A 26,141-nucleotide genomic window follows, 5' to 3' on the forward strand; every position below is an offset into this window, starting at 1 on the left:
GGGATGAGTCAGATACTGTTGTATTTCTGCTATAAAGTTTTTGTAGGATATTGTGGAAGAAATGGCTAAATACCCAGTTTGTCAACAAAGCACCATTAAATATATTCGTATCTGAATAATGGAGGACATAATGGAATGCAAATAATAATGGGATGTGTTTGCTTTGAGATTCTTTGGCATTCCTACCACCCTTAACATCTCCTGATTTTTTCCTTTATGTTGTTCTTTTATTTCATGTTAGCACTAAAGCACTGAGTGCTTTGTCTTGTAGAACAAAATGAGCCACCTTTGGTACTCCATGGTTAAAGCACCGGAGGCATGCAAAAACATCATAATTGTCTCCAGATCTTTAAAGGAGGAAAGTTTCTCCGTGGAGTCTCCCAGAACTTCTTCCATGATAGTCAAGAGAAATGTAAAGTTTTGGCGCTGAATTTCTACTCGGCATGTATGCATTTCTTAGTGATCTAAGTATATTATGCAGCAAGGAATTTTATCTTTAGAGATCTCATCTATTTAGCTGAGGCATTTGTACTGCCCTGTTACTGCAGTGTTAGAATGATCACAGGTTTTAATCAATGTGTATTCACATAGATAGTTGTTTGACAAGGACGTGCTGTAACATGCATTTTACAAATGAGCTGAAAGAGTGAACTTAGAGAATGTCCCACACTTCGGAGCTTTCAAAAGCATACTTACCTTCAGTTTGGGTGGGCACTGATATGCTGGATGCAGACCACAGCATCCTTCATGTGATCTTCATCACCTAGAAGTGATGGCACGTAATCTGTGTCAAACTGATATAACAACAACCTAAAATTCTTCCTAGAAAGATTTCAGCTCTACATGCCTCAAAAACCAAACAAAGCAATTATGAGTATGTGGAGCTGGATCTTGGGAACCAGCCATCTCTTGGCTATTTATTTTTTCATGGCACTGCAGGTACGGAAGAGGCAGAGGCTCAGTTATTCATTCAAGACTGAGGAGGAACACTGGGAAATCAGCAAGTGAAACCCACCTTCTGTGTTTGAATCTTAATTAGTATACAACTGCTGTTCCTCTTTTTCTAGATTTGTATTTAAGGCTAGTCTTAACTTTGGTTTTTTTGGTCTACAATAAAAAAACAGGAAGTCAATATAAAAATCTTAGAAACGTTTTCTGGGAATATTTCAGGAAACGGATAGATACAAAGAACTGTCAATACATTCAAGGAAAAAGGGTCTTGGTCACAATCCTGCAGTAATTTCTGTGTGAACATAAACTGTGTTCATACATACAACAGCTTCTTTCCACCATATTATGTACATTTGTGTCTATCGATTTTTTCTATATAGTTTCAAATATTTGCCAAAGTATTTCACAAGAATGTCCAGAACAAATTGTCAAAAACAATTACTAGATGAAAGATGCTGTTGACCTAATGTCATTCTGTGGTTATTATTAGCAAAATACAGACATCTTTGCAGGCAGATAGTCCTACAAACCAACAGAATAATTAGAACAAATGTAAACAGCATGTTTTTCTTTCTCAAAGTATCAGATATTTAAACCTACTGAGGGAAAGGGTTCCCTTATTAGCCTATCACAGTGACAATTACACCATGCTTCTTTACTGTCTGAACTGTTTGCTCTTTGTGTCGTTCCCATTCCTCATCATCTTTGTCCAGATCAAAAGTTTCTGGATAAACAGGAAGCTTGTCTTTTGGGCATTCCTCATAATAACTTCGAACATATTTTCCAACAGACCATCCTTTGTATTCCTCAGGCATCTTGCATTCTAGTCCATTGTAGTGAACGTTGTAGTGATGCTTCAGCCAGTAGAAAAGGTAATGTATGTTGTAATCACATCTCCAAGGATTCTCCCTCAGCCACAGTATTTTCAGAAAGTAAAGGTCTTCCAGTACTCCATATTCAAAATTCTGCAAGCTGTTGTTTGATAGATCCAGCTCCTCTAAGTTATTGAGGCCTGAAAAAGCAGCTAATCAATAGAAAAATATTTATTGGTACCTTATAAAGTTAACTTAGAAAAAAACATTCAAATCCGTGACAGGAAAAACATTCATATCTAGAAGAGAAAAAAAAAATATATAATTTTTCACCTACTGGGTTTTTTGGTTTTATTTTGGCTAGAGGCTATAAAAGGATTTCTCAAACATTGAATTTTAAAATATGGCACATGCCTTCAGAAGTGAAATATTAGGGGAATTGCACTGCTGGCAAAGCTATAAAACACGAGTCTGCCTGAGTGTAGAATAGAGACAGTGGAGGTGGATGAATGCCTGATTTGCTCATTGAATCCTACTGTTATTGTCATGATACAGAAGTAGGAATATGGAAACTTATCAGACCATGTGCAGGGCCAGAGGTTTGTGTGTGTGTATAGGTATTTGTGTGCATGTATAGAACCTTCAAATTAATGTTTTGAGATTTAGAATGGAGTAAACATGGAGCTTCATAATAATGATTGTGAGTTACATTTGAGAGAGCAGTTCATACTTTTTGCAAGGACACTGTTTCATTTCGTAACAGAAGTCTTAATTTAAATCAATCAACTGTGTAATGTGAAACCTCACAGGTACCATTTTACTGACAGTAACACTTTCTGATGCTGTTTAATTGCCAAGATGGTACTAGATAAGGCTCTTTTTCTTGATGCATTTTCTCTCTCTTTCTCTCACCCGGTTTATCTCTGCTTTTGTAATTAAATCCAAATGAACATAGGCTATAAGCAAATTGCCAATAAGGGCACTTGAGTTCTAATAAAGTATAACTTAGAAGCAATTCTGTGTAGTGATTTTTAACCAAAAATCATCCTTTAGGTTTGTCTCTTATTTTATCATAAAATATAATTGAAAAGCAGCCTCCTTATATGTAGTGTTTTCTTAGATGTGGCAAAGGTATTTAAAGAATCATTCAACTACTCAGCATTTTAGAAAACTGTTAACCTTCAGGTTCCAGAATTACTCTTTGCACTTGGTAAGAAATGGCAACTGAAATGTGTCCTTCTCTATTGATTTTCATGATGAATATATTTACTCTATGAATTGAAACGTACAAAAGGTAAAATTTGCACCAACTTCTAGATTTTTAAATCCTTCCTCCCTCTCCAGTTTATATCTGATAGACACAGTATTTAATAAGAGAGAAATAATTTTTAATGAGTATTTAAAATTATTCTTACCAGGATCAATGTATGCTATTCCATTACTGTTTAGATTTAATATCTTCAGTTCACTGACATCTTCAAACTCCTTGGCTCGTAGCTGTCTAATTTTGTTGTTGGACAAATCAAGTTTAGCTATATCTGGAGGTATGTTACCTGGAACTTTCTTTAAATCTTAAAAAATGAAAAAGACATAATTTGTATCAGCTTTAGATTATTCTTACTGCTCAGGTATCACAGTTGCATGCCAGACAGTGTTGTCAGTCTAACATTTTTCTTCTTTTCTTTCCTTTTTATCCCCTCTTCTAGTGCCACCATCTTTTTTCAACATCTGAATTTCATTCATTTTTAATTGTACCTTTACATTTCATGTGAAAATTGTTCTCTTCATTAGTACTTATAGTAAAACCTCTGAGGTTTATATTTTCATTTTAGTAGAATAGACCATTCACATAGGAATAGGGTAGGTAGTACCCTATTTTATAATAATATATTACTATATATTTACATTTTATACTGATATAAAAAAATGTATGTGAAGGACTTGATTGCTTAAAGAAAAGAAACCAGAGTAACTATATAAAACACCACCCAGGCAGCAAAGTGGCATTTTGTCTGCTTCTCTCTCCTACTTCTATCATTGGCATTTTCAAAGTAGCCAAGGCCCTCTCAGTCATTGGTGTTCCATGCAAAAGAGCTCCAGAAAGAGCAGCTCCTACTCCAGTAATAAGGGCCCATGCTTGAGAAGTGCAGACTGTGGTTTGAACCCTCTCAGGGTAATGTTAACAAACCTAATCTCCAGGATTATTATATTTTCTCAATGAGTGTTCTAATCCTGCACTGTCATAACAAGAAAATCAGCAGTGTCTCTTGTTTGACCATCTTTGAATGAAAGCAAGTAGTTTCTGGATCTGTGCTGGAATCTGTGTGGTCACTGTACTTCTGAAGTTCTGAAGATATCTAATGACTCAGGTATTTTTGAGACTAAATCAACATACCAGAGTCTTCCTGCCTTATATCTGATTATGAGCAGAGCTTTGGTATTATAAATACTGAAATATTATAACTATTCCAGCCTGCTGTGGTCGGATTGCTTCCTGCTTCTGCAGATGTCAAAGTTTCAGGGCCTATTTATCACCAAATGAATGCAAATAATGCTTGAATTTAGAGACTTGGAGAGTTTGGCAGTACTAGAAAGTACATTTTTTTTTTTCAACTGTCCTTGAAAATACAAGTTCTTTGTAGAAATGCAAACAAATTGCTTTTACTTCCTTTTTTATTTTTTTGGTAAAACAGAATCAAGGGCATAGAGTGTTTCATTCTGGAGTACCACAAGGTCTGTCTTATCACTGGTCTGATGAGATAAAAATCAATTATTTTTTAGAAAAAGAGAACATACACATGGATAAATGTATTTTTAAGATTTGTGAGCTTTCTGACACTAACTGAAAGCTCCTGACTTGTTGTCCTACCTCTTTAGACATAGTAGTGGCAGAGCAAGTGCTTGTCATTCCATTCCCTCCATTGTAAAGGAATAATGGATTGTGATTGTCATGTCATCTTACTGATTTGTTAACTGACACACTTTTTTTCTATTCTGAATTCTTGTTCACACAGAATTAGAGAAATGTTTGTGTTTTTCCTGGATTTTGTGTGCACTCCTATTTCTGATGAAAATTCCAGTGAAATTGTGCATCTGCTGTACAATATTCATATACAAAGACATTAAATACAATGCTTTCATCAAAGATTGCCATATGTTCAGAAATACCAAATATCCATGGGATATCTGCATCCAGCTGTCAAGCATATGCACAGTAGATCTAGTACTTCCAAAAAAGTATTGAAACATACTCAGTGTGTCCATGCTAGGCATGCAGGAAGTTGATATACTTAGTTCTTGACCTGAAGGAGGGAGTCCCTGTACCCTTTAGTACTCTCGTGTAGAGGTTGAAATAACTTCATTCCTCCATTATTAATATTAAAGACAATAAACCATGCTTTCAAATACTATAAGCCTCTTTGAAACTCCCATGACGATCAAATCACATTGAATGTTTCTATGAACTTAGAGAAAAAAGTACAATTTTTTTCCTCAGAAGTTTTTGGGTATATTTGTGTATTCAGCTCATCTTTTTGATACCACTAAGAGGGGAGAGCTGTAAAGTCAGTCTTTGCTTATATTAGGATTATAATTTATGCCTGGGCTTTGTTCAATGGCATTTTACTGAATAATAAGAGTGATGTAATTAAGATTCTATGAAGGAAAATTAGGATCATATCTATAATCTAATAATTAAGATCTTATCTACAAGGAAAGGTAAGGTAGGTGAATATTAAAAAATAATAAAGACAGCATAAATCATTAATTAAAAGATGTAGTAGCTTCATGGTAAAAGAAAGAGAAAATTGACAGATAAGAAAAGAATTTACAGGGTGAAAAAAAAGTAAAGAACACAGACCATTTTTATGACGTACATAGTAGATAAGCCATGTAATCAAATGCTGAAATCATTAATTCTTGATATTTGGATATTATCTACTTATATTGAATTCTGAGCTTTTCTTTGGCATAAAAGTGCAAGAGTAAGGGCACACTGAGCTTTTTACATAAAATCAAGTTGCTGTTAAAGCAGATAGAAGTTCAGCTGAATAAAAAATGCAGGCTAAGCTCTGCTAAAATTGGGGAAAAGGTCTCACAATGTTGGCTGCTTCAAGCAATGCTTCTTCTTTCAGAATTGTTATGTTAAAGAACTATTCTCCTCTGAATTGTTTGTTTGTTTGTTTGTTTTTACTTTGCTTTGTTTTGTCGTGGGATAAAATATGGGAAATATAAAGGACAAATAAATGTGCATTTTCGTGTTGATATATACCCCATCTGGTTTACCCTTAGGGCTCAACTGTGGCTCTTAGGGGCCTGAGAAAGATTTAGAGATGGAATAGATCCAAGTGTCTGAAAAACATTTCTTGAAGTCCTTTCAACTTTGAATTGTTTGCTGGGTGCTGGGAAGAAGAAGACAGAAGAGGTATTTTTTTGTGAACAAAAACATACAATTTCTTCCCTCAGGAGAAGAAATCTTGTGCAGCAAATGTGAGGATGCAAAGCCTTTCCTTTGCAATCAGGTTCCTCTGGGCATTGAAAACACAGCTGGCTGCTCCAGTCGTGCTTCACAACTCACTTCTGTCAAAGTTATTGCTGTCTTTGTGTTTGTACAATGGAAGGAAGAAAAGACACCCTGTGCTTTTCTGTATCAGTTCAACAGTTTCAGCAGAGCTGTAATCTGGCTGATGTTTATAGCTGTACCATCAGACTAGTAACTTAAGTAATATGCTTAGTTTCATTCCTGTTGATTTCTGTTAGATACATTACAGCACTAAGGAATATCTGTGGAATTTTGCCTGCAGAGCAAAGGGAAAATGCAGGAAGAATTCCTACTTATTGCTGATAGTTACAAGAGAAAAGCAATTAACAATTTCAGTTTAAGTATAGCGAGTACTATACTAAGTTCGTTTGCAGTAAATAATGTGCAAATAAATGTAGAAAGGATTAAATAAATAGAATATTAAAATCATTCATTCAGTTATAATGACAGATACAAACCTTTTCTTCTGCAGTTCAGAGTTGTCACAGGAAACACATACATGTGGCACAAAGAGGAATCAAATTCTGGTTTGGCAGGTTCAGGCTTCTCCCGTTTTATGTTTTTGGGATCCTGCCTGTCCTCTTCACTACATAGGTGATCAGCTTTTACCTGCTTTAACTTCTGATTTTTCAGTTCTACTGGGTGCACACATTTGGCATAATTTCCCAAATTCCTGTTTGTTGGAACCTGTAGCATTGTAACAAGAGTTTCTAGTTCACAGCTGCAATGCCAGGGATTGTCATAGAGACGAAGGTAGTTTAGACTGGGCGTATAAATAAAAATCTCCTCAGATAAAATCTTAATTTGGTTATGCTGAAGTAAGAGTGTGGTAAGTTTATCCAAACCATAAAAAGCCTCGCTTTCAATTTTTGATATGTCATTCTGTTGTAAATCCAGACTTTTCAGTACTTTATACTTAGAAAACATATTATTCTTTAATTTACGAATTCTGTTTCTTGCTAGCAGCATGTGTTTTGTATCCTCTGGCCAATCAGGTGCCACAAAAACCAATTTTCTTTCCTGACAGTCTAAGTATTTCTCATGAAGATAAGTGTAAATATCACATGTTAGGCCTTGGGCATTGCGCTTAACAGTGCTAGATGCTCTCCTTAAGATGTTTTCCCTTTCATTGTTTCTCAAACTCCTATTCCTTGTCCTCCTACAGTCAGATGCATTACAAAGAAGAAGTAGTAATATAATAGTAACTACTTGCATCCTGACATTCAGCTGGCCCCAGTTCTTTTCTGTGACAGCTGGAACACTTGAAATTTTTGGATAGTCCGAATCTGTTGTACAGATCTGAGGAGGCACAGCTGGGCTTGTGTGGGATCCCTGTGATGGAAGAAAAGTAGAACATTAGAACAGATGAAATGGGCATTTCCATGGAGGATTGTATATAATATGCAGTCAAGTACTCGATCATTGGAACTTCACAAATAGTTTGAAGATTTAATGTCCTATCTCTTTTTGTTTGTTTGTTAGTTTTTACTGGCTCTGGTCTATTGTTTTTCATTATGGTTAAACATTGGAAACTATATGGACCAATTTCTCACTGATCTTTGTTAGGAGATTCTCATGTGTTCAGGAAACAGCATCAGGGTGGACCTTTTTGTATTCAAGTTAATCTTGGAAGATGAGCTCAAACAAGGAGTTTGAAGCTGATAATTTCCAACTTCCTGAGTGCTGAACAACTGGAACATGTACAGAGCCAGACCAGGGAAAGCCACCCAGTGCCCATCAGACTCCCAGTTTTAGTTTGTACTCAAGGGTAGGCTTGTTTTCAAGTCATTTTCTCAGGATTGTTTACCCCAATTTTTGGGGGTTTGTGCTTTCATCTCAGTAATCTGCTTTGACCATGGTTCAGGATATTGTCCCAGATAGATTGAACCTGTATGAGGAATTCTTACATTTATGCCACACACAGAATTTGAACTGTTCACTTTTAATATGAGAGTTTTTTGGCTTGGTTGTGTTTGGGTTTGGTTTTTTTTGGTTGTTGGGTTTCTTTGGTTTTTTGTTTTGTTTTGTTTTTAATTTTGTTTTGCGTTTGGAGTTTGTTGTTTCATTTTGGGTGTTTTAGGTGAATTAAAAAATTTGCAAGACTTAAATATCTGTGAATGCCAGGGATTAAATATAAGAACTACAAACTCTTTCTACAAACTCTAATTTATACCAAGAAGAAAGATTGTTTTCAATTGCTGTGGCTATTTGGGTTACAAGACTTCCTGATAAAAAGTAGAGACTTTTGTTCTTAAGTCCTTTGAAAATGGAGTTTAGTAGGATTCAGAGATAATAACCATGAAGTTCTCACTGGTTTTCTACACTACCAGGGCAAAATGATATATTCAATCTCATTTAATTTTGATAAACAGCCTTCAAAACTTCACCAGTCTGGGAGGAGGGTTTTGTTGTTATTACAAGCTTGGAGTTGTCAACACTACATTTTAATCCTGTATTGTTTACAACTTTCTCTATTATTTCAGTAGCCACTTGGGGTCTAGAAATGTGTCACTAAATTTCTTGATATTTTTAAGAGGTTTAATTTGAAATGTGTCTAAGAATGCAATCACCATTGTGTATTTGTCCATTTTGTTCTCAGTTTAACATTTTAATTTTAACTTGCTTCCATTAATTTTCTTTAATGTTTTTTCATTGCTCTTCCTTGATGGAAAAATGTTTGACTTTGCTTTAATTAATAATTTCTTAGAAAAGGCAATGTTATAGTCAAGTTTTTCTTATAATTAATTAATCTAAGAATAACATTAATATTTTGTTCAGAAAATATGTTTCTTAATATATTCATGCATTTACAGGCTATTTCTAGTGTTAAGTATATTAAAAAAAATATTTTGTATCATTTGTAGTCACTTTTTAGTGAAATGTATATCCAGTGTTCTAGCCCAGAAACACCAATATTTACACACAAGCTTTTGAAAATTGCCAGAGGTAAAATACAGCTTAAGAACTTCAAACAAAAATGGTTTAGGATAGTCAAGTTATTGATGCAAGGGCTGCTTTTCTCCCCTTATCAATAGATTACAAATAGTAATTTCATAATAGAAAACTATCAAATTAGTGAGAAATGCTTTCCCCTTGATAGACTCATGCTGGCTGTTTGCTGTCACTTTTTCATCCTTCGTGTTCTTGGACAGGACTTCACGGAGGATTTGCTCCATAACCTTTCCAGAGACTCAAGTGGAGCTGACTGGCCTGTAGTTTCTTGGACCTTCTTCCTTTCCCTGAAAATGGAAGTGACATTTCCTATCTTCCAGTCATTAGGAATCTCCTCTGACTGTCATGACCTTTCAAAAATGAGCGAGCCCTCTCAATGACAAGAGACAGCTTTCTTCCTCTTGGGTGCACCCTGTCTCATCCCATTTCCTCAGGTGCTCCCTGACATTAACGTCTTCAACGGTGGGTGTTGCTTCACTCACAGACTCTGCTCACAGGCTCCAGCCAGGCACCTGGGAAGCCTTCAGACAGGCCTTGGCTGTGAAAACCAAGGCTAAAATTAATGGAGTAACTTGTCCTTGAAGATTAACCAGTTCTCCTGAGCCCCTTTGCCCTCCAGGGCTGTCTACTGTGAGATCCTTTTAAACAGATCCCTAAACTAGCCAAAATCTACTAACAAGTTCAAGGTTTTTTCTTCTACAGTTTGTCCAATTTTCTTCTGTCTGGATTTTGACCTTCTCATTTTCTCATTTCCGTGGCTGCAGTAACCAAAGACATCCAAGTTTATTCAAGCTGCCATTCACTCAAGCTCATATTCCTTCACCTGTTGAAGAACACATTCCCTAGACCACTTGTCAGCCAGCTGGATCAAGAAATTGTCTTCAGCACAGTCTAGAAGTCTTCTGGATTGTTCATGCCCAGCCATATTTTCTGGCAGCATATAGAAGTGGCTAAAGTCTCTCATGAGTAGCCAGGATAGGCAAGAGTAAAGCTTCCTTCAGCTGCCCAAAGGTTTTATCCACCATCTCATCTTGATCAGGCAGATGAAGCAGTCTGCAGCAGATCCCTACCACAATGCAATGCTCATAGGTCTGCCTTCTAATCATTACAAATAAGCTCTTAGTTGACTTGCCAGCCATTTCAATGCAAAGCCCAGGCATAATTTTGCATTGAGTGCAGCCCATCGTCAGCTTTCTGAGCTGTCATTCCTAAATCTTCAGGAACATTTCATTGCACCCCTTCAGTTGGATGTGCTATCTCTGTGCATCTCTGGAGTCCCAGTGAAATCACAGCTCTGTACCTGTGCATGGACTTTGGTCCCTGCTTGTTGATTCCCAAGCTACAAGTGTTTGTGTTCAGACACTTAAGATAGATCCCTTTGTTCTGCTTTTGCATGGAAGGTTTCAGAGATTTTCCTCATCACTATTCCCCCTAGCTTTCTCACCACTCCTTGTGCCTTCAGTCCTTTCCAGGTTGTGGTTATCTTCTATCTACATACCTATTTTTACTGATATATCTCCTCTCTCAAGTCCTTTGTGGCAGGAATATATTTCAAAAGCACAAACTGTCCTCTTTAGAATTGGCTGGTATTGAATTTCCAGTTATCTGGATGGTTATTTGCCTGATAACTGAAATAGAGAAAAGGTGATCACAACATGGAAAAAGACACAGGCTCAACTATTACATTTTCATGTACAAGCACTGACGTTTTACTTTTGCGTTATATTGACATTTATTGTGAAACATTTATCATACTAGGAGATTTGTTCCCATTTTATAAGAATGGAACAATATGAGTAGTACCTGTTCTGCAGGTCAGTAAAATATGGAAGCCTTATAATTACTCATGTTTGATGTTCCAGAAGGTAGAACAGAAAGCATTGTGTAAATAATATTCTATTAAATTATATTACTGGTTAGAGAAATATGCCAGAATTCATGGAGATTCACCAATGGTTTTAGATACCAGGATTGGCTAACAGTAATCTTGGTTTAGCAAAATGTGTTAACATATGCTAACCTTCAATCAAGTGATAAGTTCCTTCTGCTCTGTAGGACTGTATAGTGTAGGTATCCTTTAAAATGATAAAATGACCATACTTCAAGGTAATAACAGTAGCATCACATCACTCAGTATTCTACTTTGAGGTTTACAAAGAAAATGGCTGCAATGTACAGAAATTATTATGATGATTTAAAGATACTTACTAAGGTTTTTTCCCTTATACATATATATGCAAAAATAATTTTAATATACTTCTGGGTTTTTTTTTTATTATCCATCCAGTTTAAGTCTGCCTGAATCTGTTGTATAGAGATAGTACTATTTAAATAAAATCTGTTGTAGAGAGATAGTACTAAAGGAACTCCATGACTATTGACAAGGTAAATTATAAAGAAATAGGAAACTGTGTTTGTTTTAAGGTTGCAGGAAATTTAGAGACGTGTAATAGAAATACTCTATTTTGAGTTATTTGTAGGATTCTGTCTGCTATACAAAATGAAATAAATGCCCCACAGATTTCTTTTATATAGCAGTTCTTTTATCTTTTTAGTATATCTAAAAATATATGCTTGATTCTCTTATGTATTGCACAGTTTCACAAAACCTTTAAAAGAAAATGCTATCCAAAAATTTCATGTGCATGTCCAGTTCCTCACGATGATGCAAGAAGTTTGGAAATTAGATACGTTGATAAAAATTTATTTTTGAAAGAGAGGATTGTGGATAGGTGCATTGTGAGAGCCAAGGCCTTGTGTGACAACTGCAAAAGAAAGAGTTATTTCAAACTGATATTTGGAAGCTCAGTGAGCTGAAGGCAGAGAACTTAACAATCTTTAAAAAGTCTGCCACTCCTGTTTCAGAGGTATCCCTAGAGACTCAAGATCTGCCTGGCAGGTAGAATTGCTGGATTGAAAGCTGCCATGGAAGAAATGAAGTGAGCTGTTCACAAAAGCAGCCAGCACAAAGATGGATATGGATTTGAAAAACAGCTGTACATTGTTTCTCTTCCCTGTGAGGAAAACAAATGCATGTCTTTCAAAAACATCCCCATGAAGTTCAGAAACATGTTTTTCTTTGGCATTTGCATAATACATTTAGACTTTTGTTTTTCTTTGTCTGAAATGCCATATAGTCACACAACTAACATTTGTTTTGGCAAAGTTTTGCATTCGTGTCTCCAATTCCACCACTCATCTCATCAGTATTACTTTTATTATAATCTGTGGTTTTTCCATGTTGGCTGATATTTTGCCTTTTTAGATTTCTATATATTTATGCTGGAGTTTGGAACATAATTTTTTTGAAGTGTAAATAGCAAAGAAAAATTCACCCCTGACAAAAGACCTTTTGCAGTAATCTTTTACCTTGTTAATATGAAATTTTCCAGTCACATAGTCATTATGTTTCCGATTTAAAACCATGAGATTATACTCTTTGTATTGATTATTTTTAGACAAAAAGCAAAGCTCATTGTTTCTGAGATTATGGGGATGTACAAAAGCTGCTGTCCTGTGAGGAATTTGATAGCAGACAGATTTTATGAACATCTCACATGGCAATCCTAAAAGCACTAGCTCAGCACAGGTTCTGTGTACTGTGGTAACACAAAGTGCTTAGAGGTGGCAGTATTGCATTTCATAATGCTGCATGTGAAGTTTGCTGTGGTGTATCAGACATCCTTTATTGGAACAAGGAGCTAGTGAATTGAATTTTTTATTCTCTCATACTATACCATACAAACGTTTTAGCCTCCACATTGCACAACAGAGTCAGTTAAAATTTCCCTCTGAAAACTTCTGCTACATACGGTAGACATGAACACTGTCCATCAGGAATAAATGCCAGAAGGTGAGTTTTTCAGATTGCTTTAAAACAATGATCCTGAGACTACAAATGTCAAAATTAATTGAAAAACTGGTATGACAGAATTCCTGCAGAATTTAGCTGTAACACAAAACAAGAATTTTAGGTAGTCTGTGTGCTCCTCAAGTTTAAGGAAGATGTCACTTTAAAAATGGAAAAAGAAGGCATGTGTTAAAATTCTCAGATAATTAAAAATTGGTCATATGACCAATAAAGGAAATCAGTATCTCCTCAAAGTTATTGTGAGGTTTTGATCACAGTAAGAAAGTAAGAAAGGCTTCACTGTATCTTAAACTGTGCAGCCTTGCAGCAACATATACATTAAAAAGACTCAGAGCTACCAGAGTATTTACCTCAGTCTCTCCATTTATTATCTATTTTATCAGATATATTTGGAAGTATACTTCTCCAAGTTTTCTTTTTCTCCACTCATTTCTGTGGGATATCACACTAAAATGCAAAGTAGCTCCGCCTTCTACAAAGAAGGATACTTTTACTTTTGTACTTAATATGAATTAAACATTTTCATTTTAAAAAAAAGGCACCACAAATAGCACATGACTTTATATTCTAATATCTGGTTGTAATGCACATTGTTGAGTCTTGTTCATGAAATGTAATCTTATATTTACTTTCTTAATATTTTGGGTTTTTTTTTAACAAGGGGATTCTTTTTACACTTCCTCTTTGCATTTGTGTTCAGTGTGTGTTTAAAGCATAAAGTCATATCCAAAAGTAAAGCCAATTCCCACTCTATGCTGGGAGCATAAAGTCAATTCCAAAAGTCAGTATGCCACTCCTTAGGCAGTCAGCTCCTCAGTGGGAGTTCCCATCTTCTTCAAAATGCCTAATTTTGCTGACTTGCAGAACTGCATGGCTACGACTAAATGTCTCCCAGAGCAGAAGGTCCTAATTCTAGGTTTTGATTTTCTGTATGCTTTCATTTGTGGTGCTGGTGGTAATTATTTTTTTTTTTTCCAGTTAGGAATGTCATTCAGTTAAATTAATAGCTTTCAGTATGATATAAACCTGCAGCTGGAAATTAAAATAATTTCAGAGTATAGATTCTTGATTTTACAGAGTGCTGTTGATTAACATTTTCCACTTAGACAATTTGCTTTCTCTTCACTAATGTTTTGTATAAAGAAATATTTTCCAAAAGAACTGATCAAAACCTAAAACTACATGACTCACTTTTGTAACTGTTTCAATTTTTCAGATTCTTTTAATAGTACTCTTCTAAATAATTATACTACTTGATAAGTTTAAACTACACATTTCTGCTTTTAGTATCTTTTGATAGAGATCTGGTTTTCATTTGCAGCAGGCACTGCTTGTAAAATCAATTGCAAAAGCAATCCAAACTTACACTGAAAACTCATACTTGCAAAGTATGCACAAAGTTTCAACTGCTTTTGCAGTTGCTTAAGATAATTTTACAATGTTACTGGATTCATATGGTGAAATATCTTGCATGATATGCCATTCCCCACTAATTTGCAATACAAGAGCAGAGAAAAAACTGCAGCAGAAGAAATGGGCTTTCAAATTTCAGCAAGTAGATAATTCTATTTCACATTGAACATTTTTTCTTTAGAGTAATTTTCAGAAAACTTTAACTATGACATTTTATGTTTTTTTGATTCTGTATCGTGCCCCTGTAACAAATTACTCGGTTGGTTTTTGTGGGGTTTTTTGCAAAGCTCACTGCAGAAAATTCACAGACAAAGGTTTACCATACCTGGACTCTTGCAAAGGCTGTCACAAGATCATCTGATTGGAAATTCCAGGTTGAATTCAGGTTTGTAGTTCACGTCTTTCTTTCATAATGTGAAGCAGAGGATCCTTTATATGACTGGCAGCATCCTGCATTCATGGTATACTGAGGTTGAGCAAGCACTGCAGCAGCCTTCCAGGGTTTTGAATTACATGACTACAGCTGTTTAAGTTTTACTAAGGAATAATAGTGCTATAGGTTTGGATCACTTCCAGCAAACTGTCAGATCTATAAACAGCTAGTACTTACTGCATAATGAGAACAAGGCTTGCTTTTTGTAGCCATAAATAGACTAATTTTATGTCATGATTAGTTGGGGGTTTATATCTGGAGCTTTAAAAATGCAGTTTTTACTAAGATATCAAAAAAAAATAAAAGGCACCCTGTGCTGGAAAAAAACAAATTTAAAGTTGATTTCCTGAGAAGGAAGTTAATTAAAAAGTGAACTTTTGTTGCAGCTTTACATTGGTTTAATATATAAATTGAAGTCATATTTGTAACTACAATCTAAAAATAGTTTTGTTTTGGATTACTTTCATATCCTACTAAACTTGTAAAGAAAACAAAGGTTTTAGAATGCAGTACTATTTTAGAAACTTTCAAACATTTACTGTATCTTGAAATATATTCCAAATGCAATATGAAATGCCAGAATGTAAGACAGTGAAAGTCTCCTAATATTTAAGTAAAGACTCACACATTAATTTCTTTATAAATTGAGAAGATTCTCCACACAACAAAATACATGGGAAATGGTAGAGATGGAGTCTGAGGAATATGACAGTTTAACTTTCCATCTCACAAAACCTTTTCAGAACAAAGGATGAGGCAGATGGGGCAACAGTCTTGTTCTGATTACTCTTTACTCAGCGTGTTTCTTGTTCATGAGAATCATGCTGAGATTGTTGTGCAGTGACAGGGTGAAATTTGAAATGAGGGCTGAGGTTAGAGGAGAATTAAGAACTACCTACCTCTGAGTAACTTTTTCAAAATGCCAGTAATTTGCTCTGTTTTCTGAAAGCATCATTCCTTCTTGTTTAGAGGTGTCATCATGAGCTGTAGGGATCTGCCTCTAGAAAGCATGATCTAATAGTGCTCAGGGAGAAGTGATCATCATCAAACAGGGAAAACCACAATCCTCCCTACCAGAGGACAGTGGGTTTGCTTGCCAGTATATTTCAGAGCCCTGAAAGGAATTCCACAGCTTTCTCCATTTTTGGATTCTGGAACAGTGCTTAATGGTTATGACCAAGTACTTAACTGAACAGTTAAAACCAAAAAAACCATCACATTGCATCACAGTTGGATAAAGGATTTTAAAAATATTTTTTTCCACCTCACTGAATGAACAAAACCAAAGGGAAATATTTTAAGGTTAACATTTCAGAATTAGTTGGAAAACAGTAGAGGAGTTATACTATTAACACTGAAATTATGCTTAAAATAATCTATAGAATGTGTATTTTAAATTTTTTTAAATTTTTCATAGTTTTTTCTTCCATTTTAGTTTTTTCCATTTTTCTTCCATTTTCTTAGTTTTTTCTTCCATTTTCTTAGTTTTTTCTTCCATTTCTTCTTCTTTTTATATTAATTGTTCTCTTGCCACTACTTCTGTAGGATTTGAATGGTTAGTTAGAAAGCCCATCTGTAAAATGTGTGATTATGTTAAGGATTGTGTAAGTAGCAACTTAAGGACCAAGGCATTTAATTAGCTCACTAAAAGAGGGGCAGAAAAGTGAGAATCAAGCAGACATTTTCTAGTCCATTGCTACAAAACAAAGCAATCTTTTCTTTGACTATTTTGTTCACACATGGCAATAATACTGGATAAATTGTAGGCATGGGGGGTTTTACATAAAGTCATGGTAATTAAGATTTTTATCCATATGGCACAGACAGTAAATATTTTTGTTAATGAGCTTCAATATATCTTCCTAAAAATATAGAGATTCTCTTGTGTCTTGTTCAAAAGGTACCTATAATACCATTGACATTCTCAGAGCCCCACCTAGAAAGCATAAGATCTGTTTGTTCTCCTTCTGAAGCTGAACAGTGTTGGTGGACAATTTTCTGCTATTAGACACAGAACTGGAAAGACCTGAGGGTATAAAGCAATTGCATGTCATGCCCAAAATGTGTTACAGCAGTCTGTCACTTGCTCTAGGTTACCACAGCTGGGTGAGAGAACACAAGCCACTGGGAAACATTAATTTGTCCCTTTCATTTCTTGACATCTGCTTTGCAGGGGTGTTGGAGAAGCCTACATGCAGACTTCACCAGTTTTCAACATCTGTGTTCCCCCTGCTTCAGCTTCATTGGGAGAATTCACATTTTGGCAAATTCTGGCTTCTTCAGTATCAAGCAACAAAAAAGGGGCCATCACTTGGGGAGCACATCTGAGCTATGGTCTTTATTTACTGAAGAAGACAATGATTTCCTGAATACAAACTTGTGTAACTGAAGAATACTATAAGTTACAAATGCTCTGTTCTTTATTTTAGGAAAATGCTAATTCAGGAATATGTTAATACAAGCACTGTTTTTTGGACAGTGGAAAACTAAAAGAAAAATAACATGTGGAGTTAAGACATCAATGTAACATGCCAAACATCTGAAAGGATGTCACAATTCATTTAATGACTCTTGACAAACACAGCATACAAAAAAGATAGCCCCATGTGCCCCAGAGAGTACTTCCTCAATTCTGAATGTTGATTTTCAAATTTCTATCCTCAGTTTATTGCCAATACTGGAATCACAAGAGTGTTTCTTCAAAATCCCTTCTGTGCTGCAGACAGAGTTCTGCCTTACAGGCTGGATTCCACAAATCCAATCAATTCTGGGAGAAAGACAGAATTGTAAAGTAGTGTATAGTCTTTATTTATTGAAGAAGAGAATGATTGTTTACATTTCCTGAATATAAAAAGCCAAACCTGAATTAAAAAACCTGTGTATCCCTATTCTTCGGAATAAGAAACTATAGAAAGGTTAAATTAAATGCACTTTAATATTCTTATAAACATTTCATCATTTCACTGCAATTATTTTCTAAATCCATGGGGACAGATCTTTAGCTGTGGTTTGCTCCATGTTTTGTTGTACTTTCATTTCAGATCATAATATACTATTATGCAATCAAGAAAAAAACCCAAGACAGTAATTTATGCATTAGACTGAAAACTCCTACAGACAAGGAATTGTATTTTACTTGTTTACCTAATTTTATTTACATTTAAAATTTATTTTTGCATTCATTTCTGATCTGTATATGCAAGAACAATAAGACATTTATAGAATGTTTTTACCGAGTCATGCAGAAAAAGTCTGTTTTGCTTAATTTTGTAGGATCTAAGATTCAATAACCTCAATATTCTTCCTCACGATTGATTTGATAGATGAGGTTTAAGTGGGATTTTACTCATCTAGGGGGAAGAATACAGTATTAAACTCCATATGTATCCTAACACTGATTCTCAGGCCAAGCTGTTCACTCTTGAAGCAATCTATTAAACACAAAAATTCCAAGTGAGCTGAGAAAGCAATTGTTTTACTAAAATGTGCAAAAAAATTCACATTTCTATACCTTATCTTCAAGCGTGCCTGAAGTTTCATAGAGAATCCACAGGGGACATAGAAAAGAAATTTAAGATTTTATTGTTCTAGAAATAAAGGAAAGAGACATACATATTATTACAGTAAGATTTAAATACTAATTAATTTTATTTAATCTTACCTGAATGTATATTTCACACTGGAACTTTCTCAACCTGATGCCTGAGATTCACTATCCAGTTTCAAGTAAAAAACCAGTTCAAGTGAAAAAGAAATTAGGAACAATCTGTGCAGTGGTATTATTATTAACTGCTTCCCTATAATTTGGTTTGGCTTGCATGGAGGAAAGCACTTGATTTCTGCTATTTGTGGTATCAAATGTCTGTGTTAAGCAAACAGTGGCCTTCCAGATAGAGATTAAAAGTCCTTTAGACTGCATTTAACATTATGCAATCCTTAGTGAATTCCAGAAAAAGGCATGCTATTTCTGTCAGGATTGCTGAGTTTGATCTGATTACCTGCTACCATCTCTCCTTTTGAGAATGGGAATTTCTCTTGATTTTAGGCATCTAAGATAAGGTCGTGACTAGAAAATTAACTTAATATATTTATATAGATATTAGAGAGTGGGAGAGGTCTCCAGAGGTGATTCAGACCTGTCTTGGGATCTTTGTTGCTCTTTGCTATACAGAGATCGCAGGATTCACATTTTTCTGTTGTGCTGCTTGAGAGCCAATGACCAAGAAGCCTGTTGCAGAGTTAGATAAACCCTTACTTTAATGACTTGGTCATGCCATGTTAAAGCAATTGGTTCTTCTTGACCAGCAGAAAGTACAGATTTCCCAATGCATCCTTCAGATATTCACCATTAAGCTACTCCCTTTCATACATACTGAATATTTTGGGGTGAAGAAATGAGATAGGATTACGTCTCATTGCATATACCAATAGTGAGTACAAAACTGGAATCTGGACAACTAAGTTTCATGTTCTGTCCTGAGAATTAGCACACATCTTTCTCTTCTGACATTTATCTTCTGAAGATCACTATCAGTAGAAAAGGGGACTGATTGCCTTTGCCATAGTAGCCCTACACTGCACCTGGTTGTTTTGCAATCATTTGGGGTGGGCAAATCCAATCTATCCATGCTGATAGTGAGGTCTGCAGTACTATCTGCAGATCCTCACTGATGTGTTGCCCACATCAATCACATTCCCAAAGCCACAGTGTCCTTTTGTCCAACAGACACATCTCAGTTCGATGTGGTATAAGAGCCTGGAGTGCACCAAGAGGCTGCACATGCTCTGAACAGCTTGTGGTTATGAGATGGTTCTTCCTTTATAGTCCCTCTCTGCCACCTCCCCTGCAGCCTCACAAGATTCTGTTCTTTTTCCTTCTTCATCTGTTTTTTAGAGTACAGCTGGAGAAGCCTGATCCAGGATAACATAGCTGCACCATATCAGACCCCACCTTGAACACAGCCAGCTGTCAGAGGGATGGGGCTTGATGGGATTTATATCACCATGCATTACCAGTAAAACATTTCTTCCATTTATTCTGATGGTAGGGTTTTCATTCTGTCATTTTGCAGGCTGTTACAGACCCACTGTAGAAAAACAAATGTGCTACACTTGTCCTGAACTCAAAACACAACAGATTATTTGCATCCACAGTGCTAAAAGTGCCAGTGTGTTTTATGAGGCACACCATATTGTCTGTCTGTCTGTCTGTCTGTCTGTCTGTCTGTGAGATCTGCACAAACACTTTAAGTCTAAGAGTACATTTGACTGACATGAAGCCAGTTTCCCTCTGGGCTGGCTTCCCTTTGCACTAGGGAAAATGTGCAAAGAGTGCCACAGTCCTCTAAGTAAAGATATTTAACATCAAAACATTTAAAACAATTGACAAAGAATCTGTTTTAAAGGCCACTTCAGCCTGAAAATAAAGAGCAAGCCAACCTGGGCATAAGTTAAAAGATGAGGCATTATGCCAGAAAAGAAAAGACAGTCTGCCTTGATTATAATTTAAAGTCATTTACTCTATTAAAAAACATCTCATGTGCAAAAGGAACCCAAATGCTAAATTTTCAGAAAGAGGAGCCAGAAACCCAAGGTGTGATTCTCCTCACTCAATGTAAGATAGAAGTAAAGCAGGCTTGATTCTAGTTTCCACTGATAAGTAGTAGTGGGGACCAGTCACGTGCTACAAATGCTGGAGACTAGAAGTGCAAGAACTGGGAGCATGTCCTGGTGGATTGTTACCATACTGAGGTGTGATGGGTGATCAGCTGCTCTCAGTTTCTGGCTTACTTTTCTGTGACCATCTCCTATCTGCTAGTGGTGTCCACTGTCAGACAACATTCATACCCTGAGCAAAGCCTGTGCCTTCCACTGCTGCTCCCACCCTGAGCAAAGCCTGTGCCTTCCACTGCTGTTCCCCTCAGGTAAGGTGGCCAAGCACCTCAGGCTTCTGCAGCAGCTGGAGAGGTGGGGCACAGCAAAAATCTCTCCCAGTCTATTTATATTACAAGATTCCTTCTTTGGATTCTTCTCTCCACAGGCCTTATTTGGTACCCAGGAGGAGATGCCAGACTCCTTTTATTTCTGTGGGTGTTTTACAAATGAATTCCTGGGGCTGTAGTCTGAGCTGCACAGGGTTACTGTAGAAACATACAATCATTAAGGTTGGAAAAGATCTCTAAGATCCCCAAGTTCAACCATCAACTGTTATATTGCACAGCTTCAAAAGCCTGGAAAACAGTGGGATCTCTACATGCAAATATCAGGGGGACTACTTCATGGGGAGGAATTGTTCACATCTATGCTTTCTGCAGAAGCTATAAAGAAACTGTCATTTGCACAGCATTTATATGTGAAAAGAAACACTTTGTATGCCCAAGAGTGAATGGACATCTACTGAATTTAAGCAGTTAAAGAATTGTCTCCCTGGAGTGATAAAAATAATAAACTGAATTGACAGATGCATCAGTCCATTTGTAATTTCATTGAATATTGCACTGTTAGAGTAGGCAGAGCTGTTGTTGTGGTCCTGCATGAGGGATTCTGTAGAAGAGCTCAATATTATTGAGATTGCAGAGGACCTTTCCTTGCACCCCCTCTAAATCTAACACACATTTTACTGTGGATCTGGAAAGAAATAATGAAGATATTTTATTTCATTCAGAACTTGCTTCAGACTGAATTTCAACATCTACAATGGGTACATAAATCATAATGTTGGGAAAACAAAGGTAGGATAATGAGACAGTAACATTCATTGCTGCTTCCATAAATGGTGTCAGCTGTAGAAAATGTTGAACCTGACTCTTGCTTGGTTAGAGGACTCATTTTTTTTTAAACTGATCCCTTAGATTATGTTCAGATTTCAGAGTAATATGTATCTGTTTTTCTTTTAGTGAGATTAATGCATTTCTTGTTTTAGTGAGCATCTATGTGCCTAGGTAAGACGTTAAGGCATTGAGAAGATCTCAAGCTTTTCCTGTACTGTTATTGTTAGGCTTGCTAAGATATAAACATTTAATTTCTTGTGTAAATTTGAGATTATGTCTTCACAAATACTGCCGATGGCTGCACTTTGATTCAGGACTTGCTAATCAGCAAAATGTTAACTCTTACAGACAGATGTATTTAAGTTAGAAACTGAAAATAAACTGTACTTTTTGAGAAACTTTATGATGTTGGAACTGAGCTATCCTCTCAAATGACTTCAAACAAGTAAGAATCAATTCAAGAGGAGAAGTTCTAAGCAAAAGAATTTTTTACTACTGTCTAATTATGCTTCTAAATCTTGCTCACTTGCATTCACTGCCAGAACACTTTAATGGTCTTGTTTCTTTTTTCATTGGTATGTTTGAATTATGGTCTTCTAGTTGATAATTGAGAGCATTTCATTTCTTTCAGTGGTAAAGCAACTATAATATATGGGAACAACATTCTGCTACTGATTTTGCCCATCAGAAAAGAACTTCCAGGCTTCTGCAAAAGTGATTGTTAAATACATCACTGTCTCTGGTGTCTGCCATACTTCAATGTCTCCAGATACTTGCTTCTTTTCCTTGAGTTCCCAAACATGATAACCATATGGAGAATGTCAGTGGTTTATGTGCCACTCACTGTTACATGGATTATAGCTATTTGTTTGAAATTGTAACTTTTTGGTATTATATGGAGAACATTTGCTGGTCTTTTTTTTTTTTTTTCTACATGACAGCATGAGCATATGAATGTTTAATTTCTCCTTTTTTCTTCAAAGGCTCTGGTTGAAAAATGTCAACAGGTAGTGTCTGTTGTCTTTCTTGACTCTCCAAATCTTTCTGACACAACTTTTAAAGCCCTTGCAGAATGTAAACTTTTGAAGGTCAGCATTGAAGGTTAGTATAATGATTAAAAAGTTATCAGGATTATGTATTTTTACAATTCATTCAGATAACTTGAAATAAATCTTTCAGCTGATTTCAGTGGGTATTTGGATCATGCTCTTAATGTATGTCAGATGTGTAACTTGCATCTTAAATATTACAATAAGGAATAACCAAAATGCTGATTCAAGTTTCAAGCTGATGAGTAAATGCTGCCCATACTTAAGGCACATTCATGTGGCTGATTGCCAGGAGATTACAGAGGCTGGTGTTAAGATGATTTCACCACTGAAGCATATTCTTGTACTGAATATGGCAGCCTGCAGAAGGTACTAGATCACATCAGATTTCTGTAACCATTGCAAAGGGATTGTACTAAAGTTAATTTTACTTTTAATAAGTCCTCTTAACATATCTTTCTGTTTTAAAAATAAATTCTTAGAATCTAAGTATAGATATCTTGATATATTGAAAAATATTTTATACATATAGTTTTGTTCCTGTATCATGTTTTCAAAAATCCATTCACTGTTACTCCAGTTCAAGCAAAAAAAAAATTACCTGTTGATGTAGTGTCACTTAATAGCCATGGCACATTATAGTGCTGGAATGTGGCTGTGAAGAAGAATATGATAACCAAAGACAATTTTCACAATTCCATTGTCACAATTCTCTTGAAACTTGAATATTATTTAATTTTGTGAATATTGAAGTAATACTTTATTACTGTCTAATACTAAGAAATAAATAAAATTGACAATTTTTTACAATTATCAAGAAAACATGGTAATGTATACAGGGGAAGAATATATTTTCTGTAAAGACTTGTTTTCCTCTTAGGGTGCATCATGTGTCAGTAGAAACAAAGACAAATGGAAGGAGTTCCAAAGCTGCACGTTTGATCCCTGTTTAGTGGTACAGTGATAGAGTCAAGGGTGAGAGAGAACAGGGAAGACAAAGCTTACAAACATTTCAAAATTAAAAGACCAATAAAATAATTCAAAGAAGTTGGAATTACTGTTGTAAATATCTGATGTCATGAGATCTTTTAGGGATTCTGCTTTAAAGTGTAACCAAAGCTTTTTTTGTGCCTGTTGATGTATAAAAAACTGATTGCCTGTAGGAGCACTGAAAAGTGCTGGAGCAATACCACATTATCCTGTTGGTGGCTTAGCTGGGCAGGTGGGACAGCTGCCTGCATTTTCTGGTTTAACATTTAGCAGGCTGGGTTTTCCAGTCTGTCAGCCAAGTCATGGGCTGTGAGTGTGTTTGCACGTGTCTACTGCTTCTGCTGCTAAAGAATGGCTGGATTATCCTAACAACATTTTTAAGCACTAGCAAGGGTATTGTAGAAATCCTCTCTTATTTTATTGCTTTTCCAGACATTTTCAAATGTTAAGCATTTGCAAAGTTAAAGATTTTAACACATTTAAATTCATTGGTGGGTTGACCCTGGGCTCCAGGTACCCACCAAAGCTGCTCTACCACTTCAGTGGACAGGACAAAGAAAATACAGCAAAGAGTTTGTGGGTCAAGGTAAGGACAGGGAGAGATCAATCACCTGGTACTGTCACAGGCAAACCAGACTTGACCGAGAGGAAAAAAATATTTATTGCAAATCAAATCAGAGTAGGGTAATGAGGAATGAAACCAGTCTTAGAACACCTTCACCCCATCCCTTCCTACTTCCTGGGCTGAGCTTCACCCTTGAATTCTCTGTCCCCTCCCCTCAGTGGCACAGGGGGATGGGGAATGGGGATTTCAAATCTACCAAATCAGAATTCCTAAATTATAGGAAATGACTACATGAAAAAGCTGAAGAAAGAAAACTAATAGATAGTGATTTTTAGAATTAAGAGATGTGAGTAAAAACATGTCTAAAAATGGACACAGGCAATGTAGTGGCTCATCTCCCTGGCACATTATTCCAGTCTTGGAATGATGGCATTCTTGTCCTGATGTGTGATAAAGCAGTGTATGGCCTGTGTTGTCACATCGTTGTTCAGCTGTGTATTCATGCCTTGATTATTTAAAAGTTATAATGTGGCCAATTCAGCTCTCAAGCTCGGTGTGGTTACAGAATATTAACCTTTTAAAGACTTTGTTGCCAGGCTCAGCATTCCTTATGGAATTAATGAAACTTGGCTTTTCTGAAGTTGCATTTCCCAAATTTATCTTTCCTCTTGAATGAAAACCAACTGCACGGTGAAGTAACACCCAAACTGTCACAGGGGTTGAATTATTGCAGGGTGACTTTATGAATTCTAGCTTCTACTGTAGCTTGTGGTCGCACAATGAGGCCCTGTTCAGGTTATCAGTTCATTAGTAGCCCTGGGACTTTGGGATTTGCAGTGGTTCTTTGTGCTGCAACAAACTCTACAAGCCAAAATATGATTCTATCCTGCAGAATTCTGGGATTAATTTTTTATTCATCAGGGAACACAAAAGAAATTCTGGGAATGCATTGAAAAGCTAATTGTACAGTAATGTTAAACGTACCAGAGATCTGAACTCTATTGAAACATCTGCAGTTTTGAAAGACCTATAGTCTTGAAGGACATGTGGTCAGGTCTACAAATCTCTCAATTTGGCTGAAAGCTTTCCTATCTACTTCATTTTTATAACCTCTGTGTGTGTTATAAGTCAGCTATGTGCAAGATATGCAACTGATTAAGTGAAACACTCTGAGGAAGGACTCAGGATAACTCTTCATGCAGGGTACAGAACTGCTATTGCACACAAATGCTGCTGGTGACTTTTGCTGCTACTGTGCTAGAAGATCATTTTTCCTTAAAGTTATTTCAGTTCCTTAAATAAAAAAAAATATATATTAGTACAAATGAGATGCTTAAACAGGTTCTGATTCTTTCCAGATTTGTTTCCCAAGCTCTGTCATTTGGAGTGGTGATGATTTCTGAGTGCTGGAATTAATGGAAACTCTCATTATCTCTGACAGACTGTTTTTCAGAAAGCTCAGTTTTTCAGCCATTTCAGAGAGCAGCATCTTTCTAATTAAGCAATTAGTTATTCTGACTCTTTTGGGGGTTTAAAGGTCTAGTTTAAAATATACCATCATTAATTTGTGCTTACCTTCAATGTTGGCTGCTGAATGCAAATTGTGTACTGACTTGTACAGAAGGAAAAGTAGTGATTATAAATATTGCCTACATTTCTCTTTTAGGGTCAGTGATGGAGTGTCAGAGTAAGGCCATTTGTACAAGGTTCTTCAGGAGCTAAGCTAAGAGAGCTGAGTGTTAGCTACAACAGAGGCACTGCTCTCCATTGTGGTCTAGAAAACAATTGCCAATGA

General features: G+C 36.0%; 2 protein-coding genes across 3 annotated transcripts; one reads left to right on the forward strand and one right to left on the reverse strand.

The window, feature by feature from the left end:
* Positions 1 to 1,134: 1,134 nt before the first annotated feature.
* LRRC17 (leucine rich repeat containing 17) lies at positions 1,135 to 16,059 on the reverse strand. Of its 2 annotated transcripts, XM_059847408.1 has the most exons (6): positions 15,872 to 16,059; positions 14,865 to 14,989; positions 10,754 to 10,883; positions 6,762 to 7,635; positions 3,179 to 3,334; positions 1,135 to 1,975 (listed from the first exon to the last, which is right to left on the reverse strand). In XM_059847408.1, exons 4-6 carry the CDS (start codon positions 7,516 to 7,518, stop codon positions 1,572 to 1,574), a joined length of 1,317 nt encoding a protein of 438 aa, XP_059703391.1. In that variant the 5' UTR covers positions 7,519 to 7,635; positions 10,754 to 10,883; positions 14,865 to 14,989; positions 15,872 to 16,059; the 3' UTR covers positions 1,135 to 1,571. The 2 variants fall into 2 exon arrangements, with proteins under 2 accessions (XP_059703391.1, XP_059703390.1); XM_059847407.1 differs by lacking the exon at positions 15,872 to 16,059 and having other exon boundaries at positions 14,865 to 15,201.
* On the forward strand, positions 14,591 to 26,141 carry FBXL13 (F-box and leucine rich repeat protein 13). Its single transcript, XM_059847937.1, is given in 5 exon segments — positions 14,591 to 14,931; positions 22,013 to 22,104; positions 22,726 to 22,847; positions 22,999 to 23,183; positions 26,035 to 26,141. Coding segments are annotated over 5 exon segments (693 nt in total). The 5' UTR covers positions 14,591 to 14,744.

Source organism: Haemorhous mexicanus, chromosome 5 (genome assembly GCF_027477595.1).
Source record: "Haemorhous mexicanus isolate bHaeMex1 chromosome 5, bHaeMex1.pri, whole genome shotgun sequence".
In the NCBI taxonomy this organism is placed as follows: Eukaryota; Metazoa; Chordata; class Aves; order Passeriformes; family Fringillidae; genus Haemorhous; species Haemorhous mexicanus.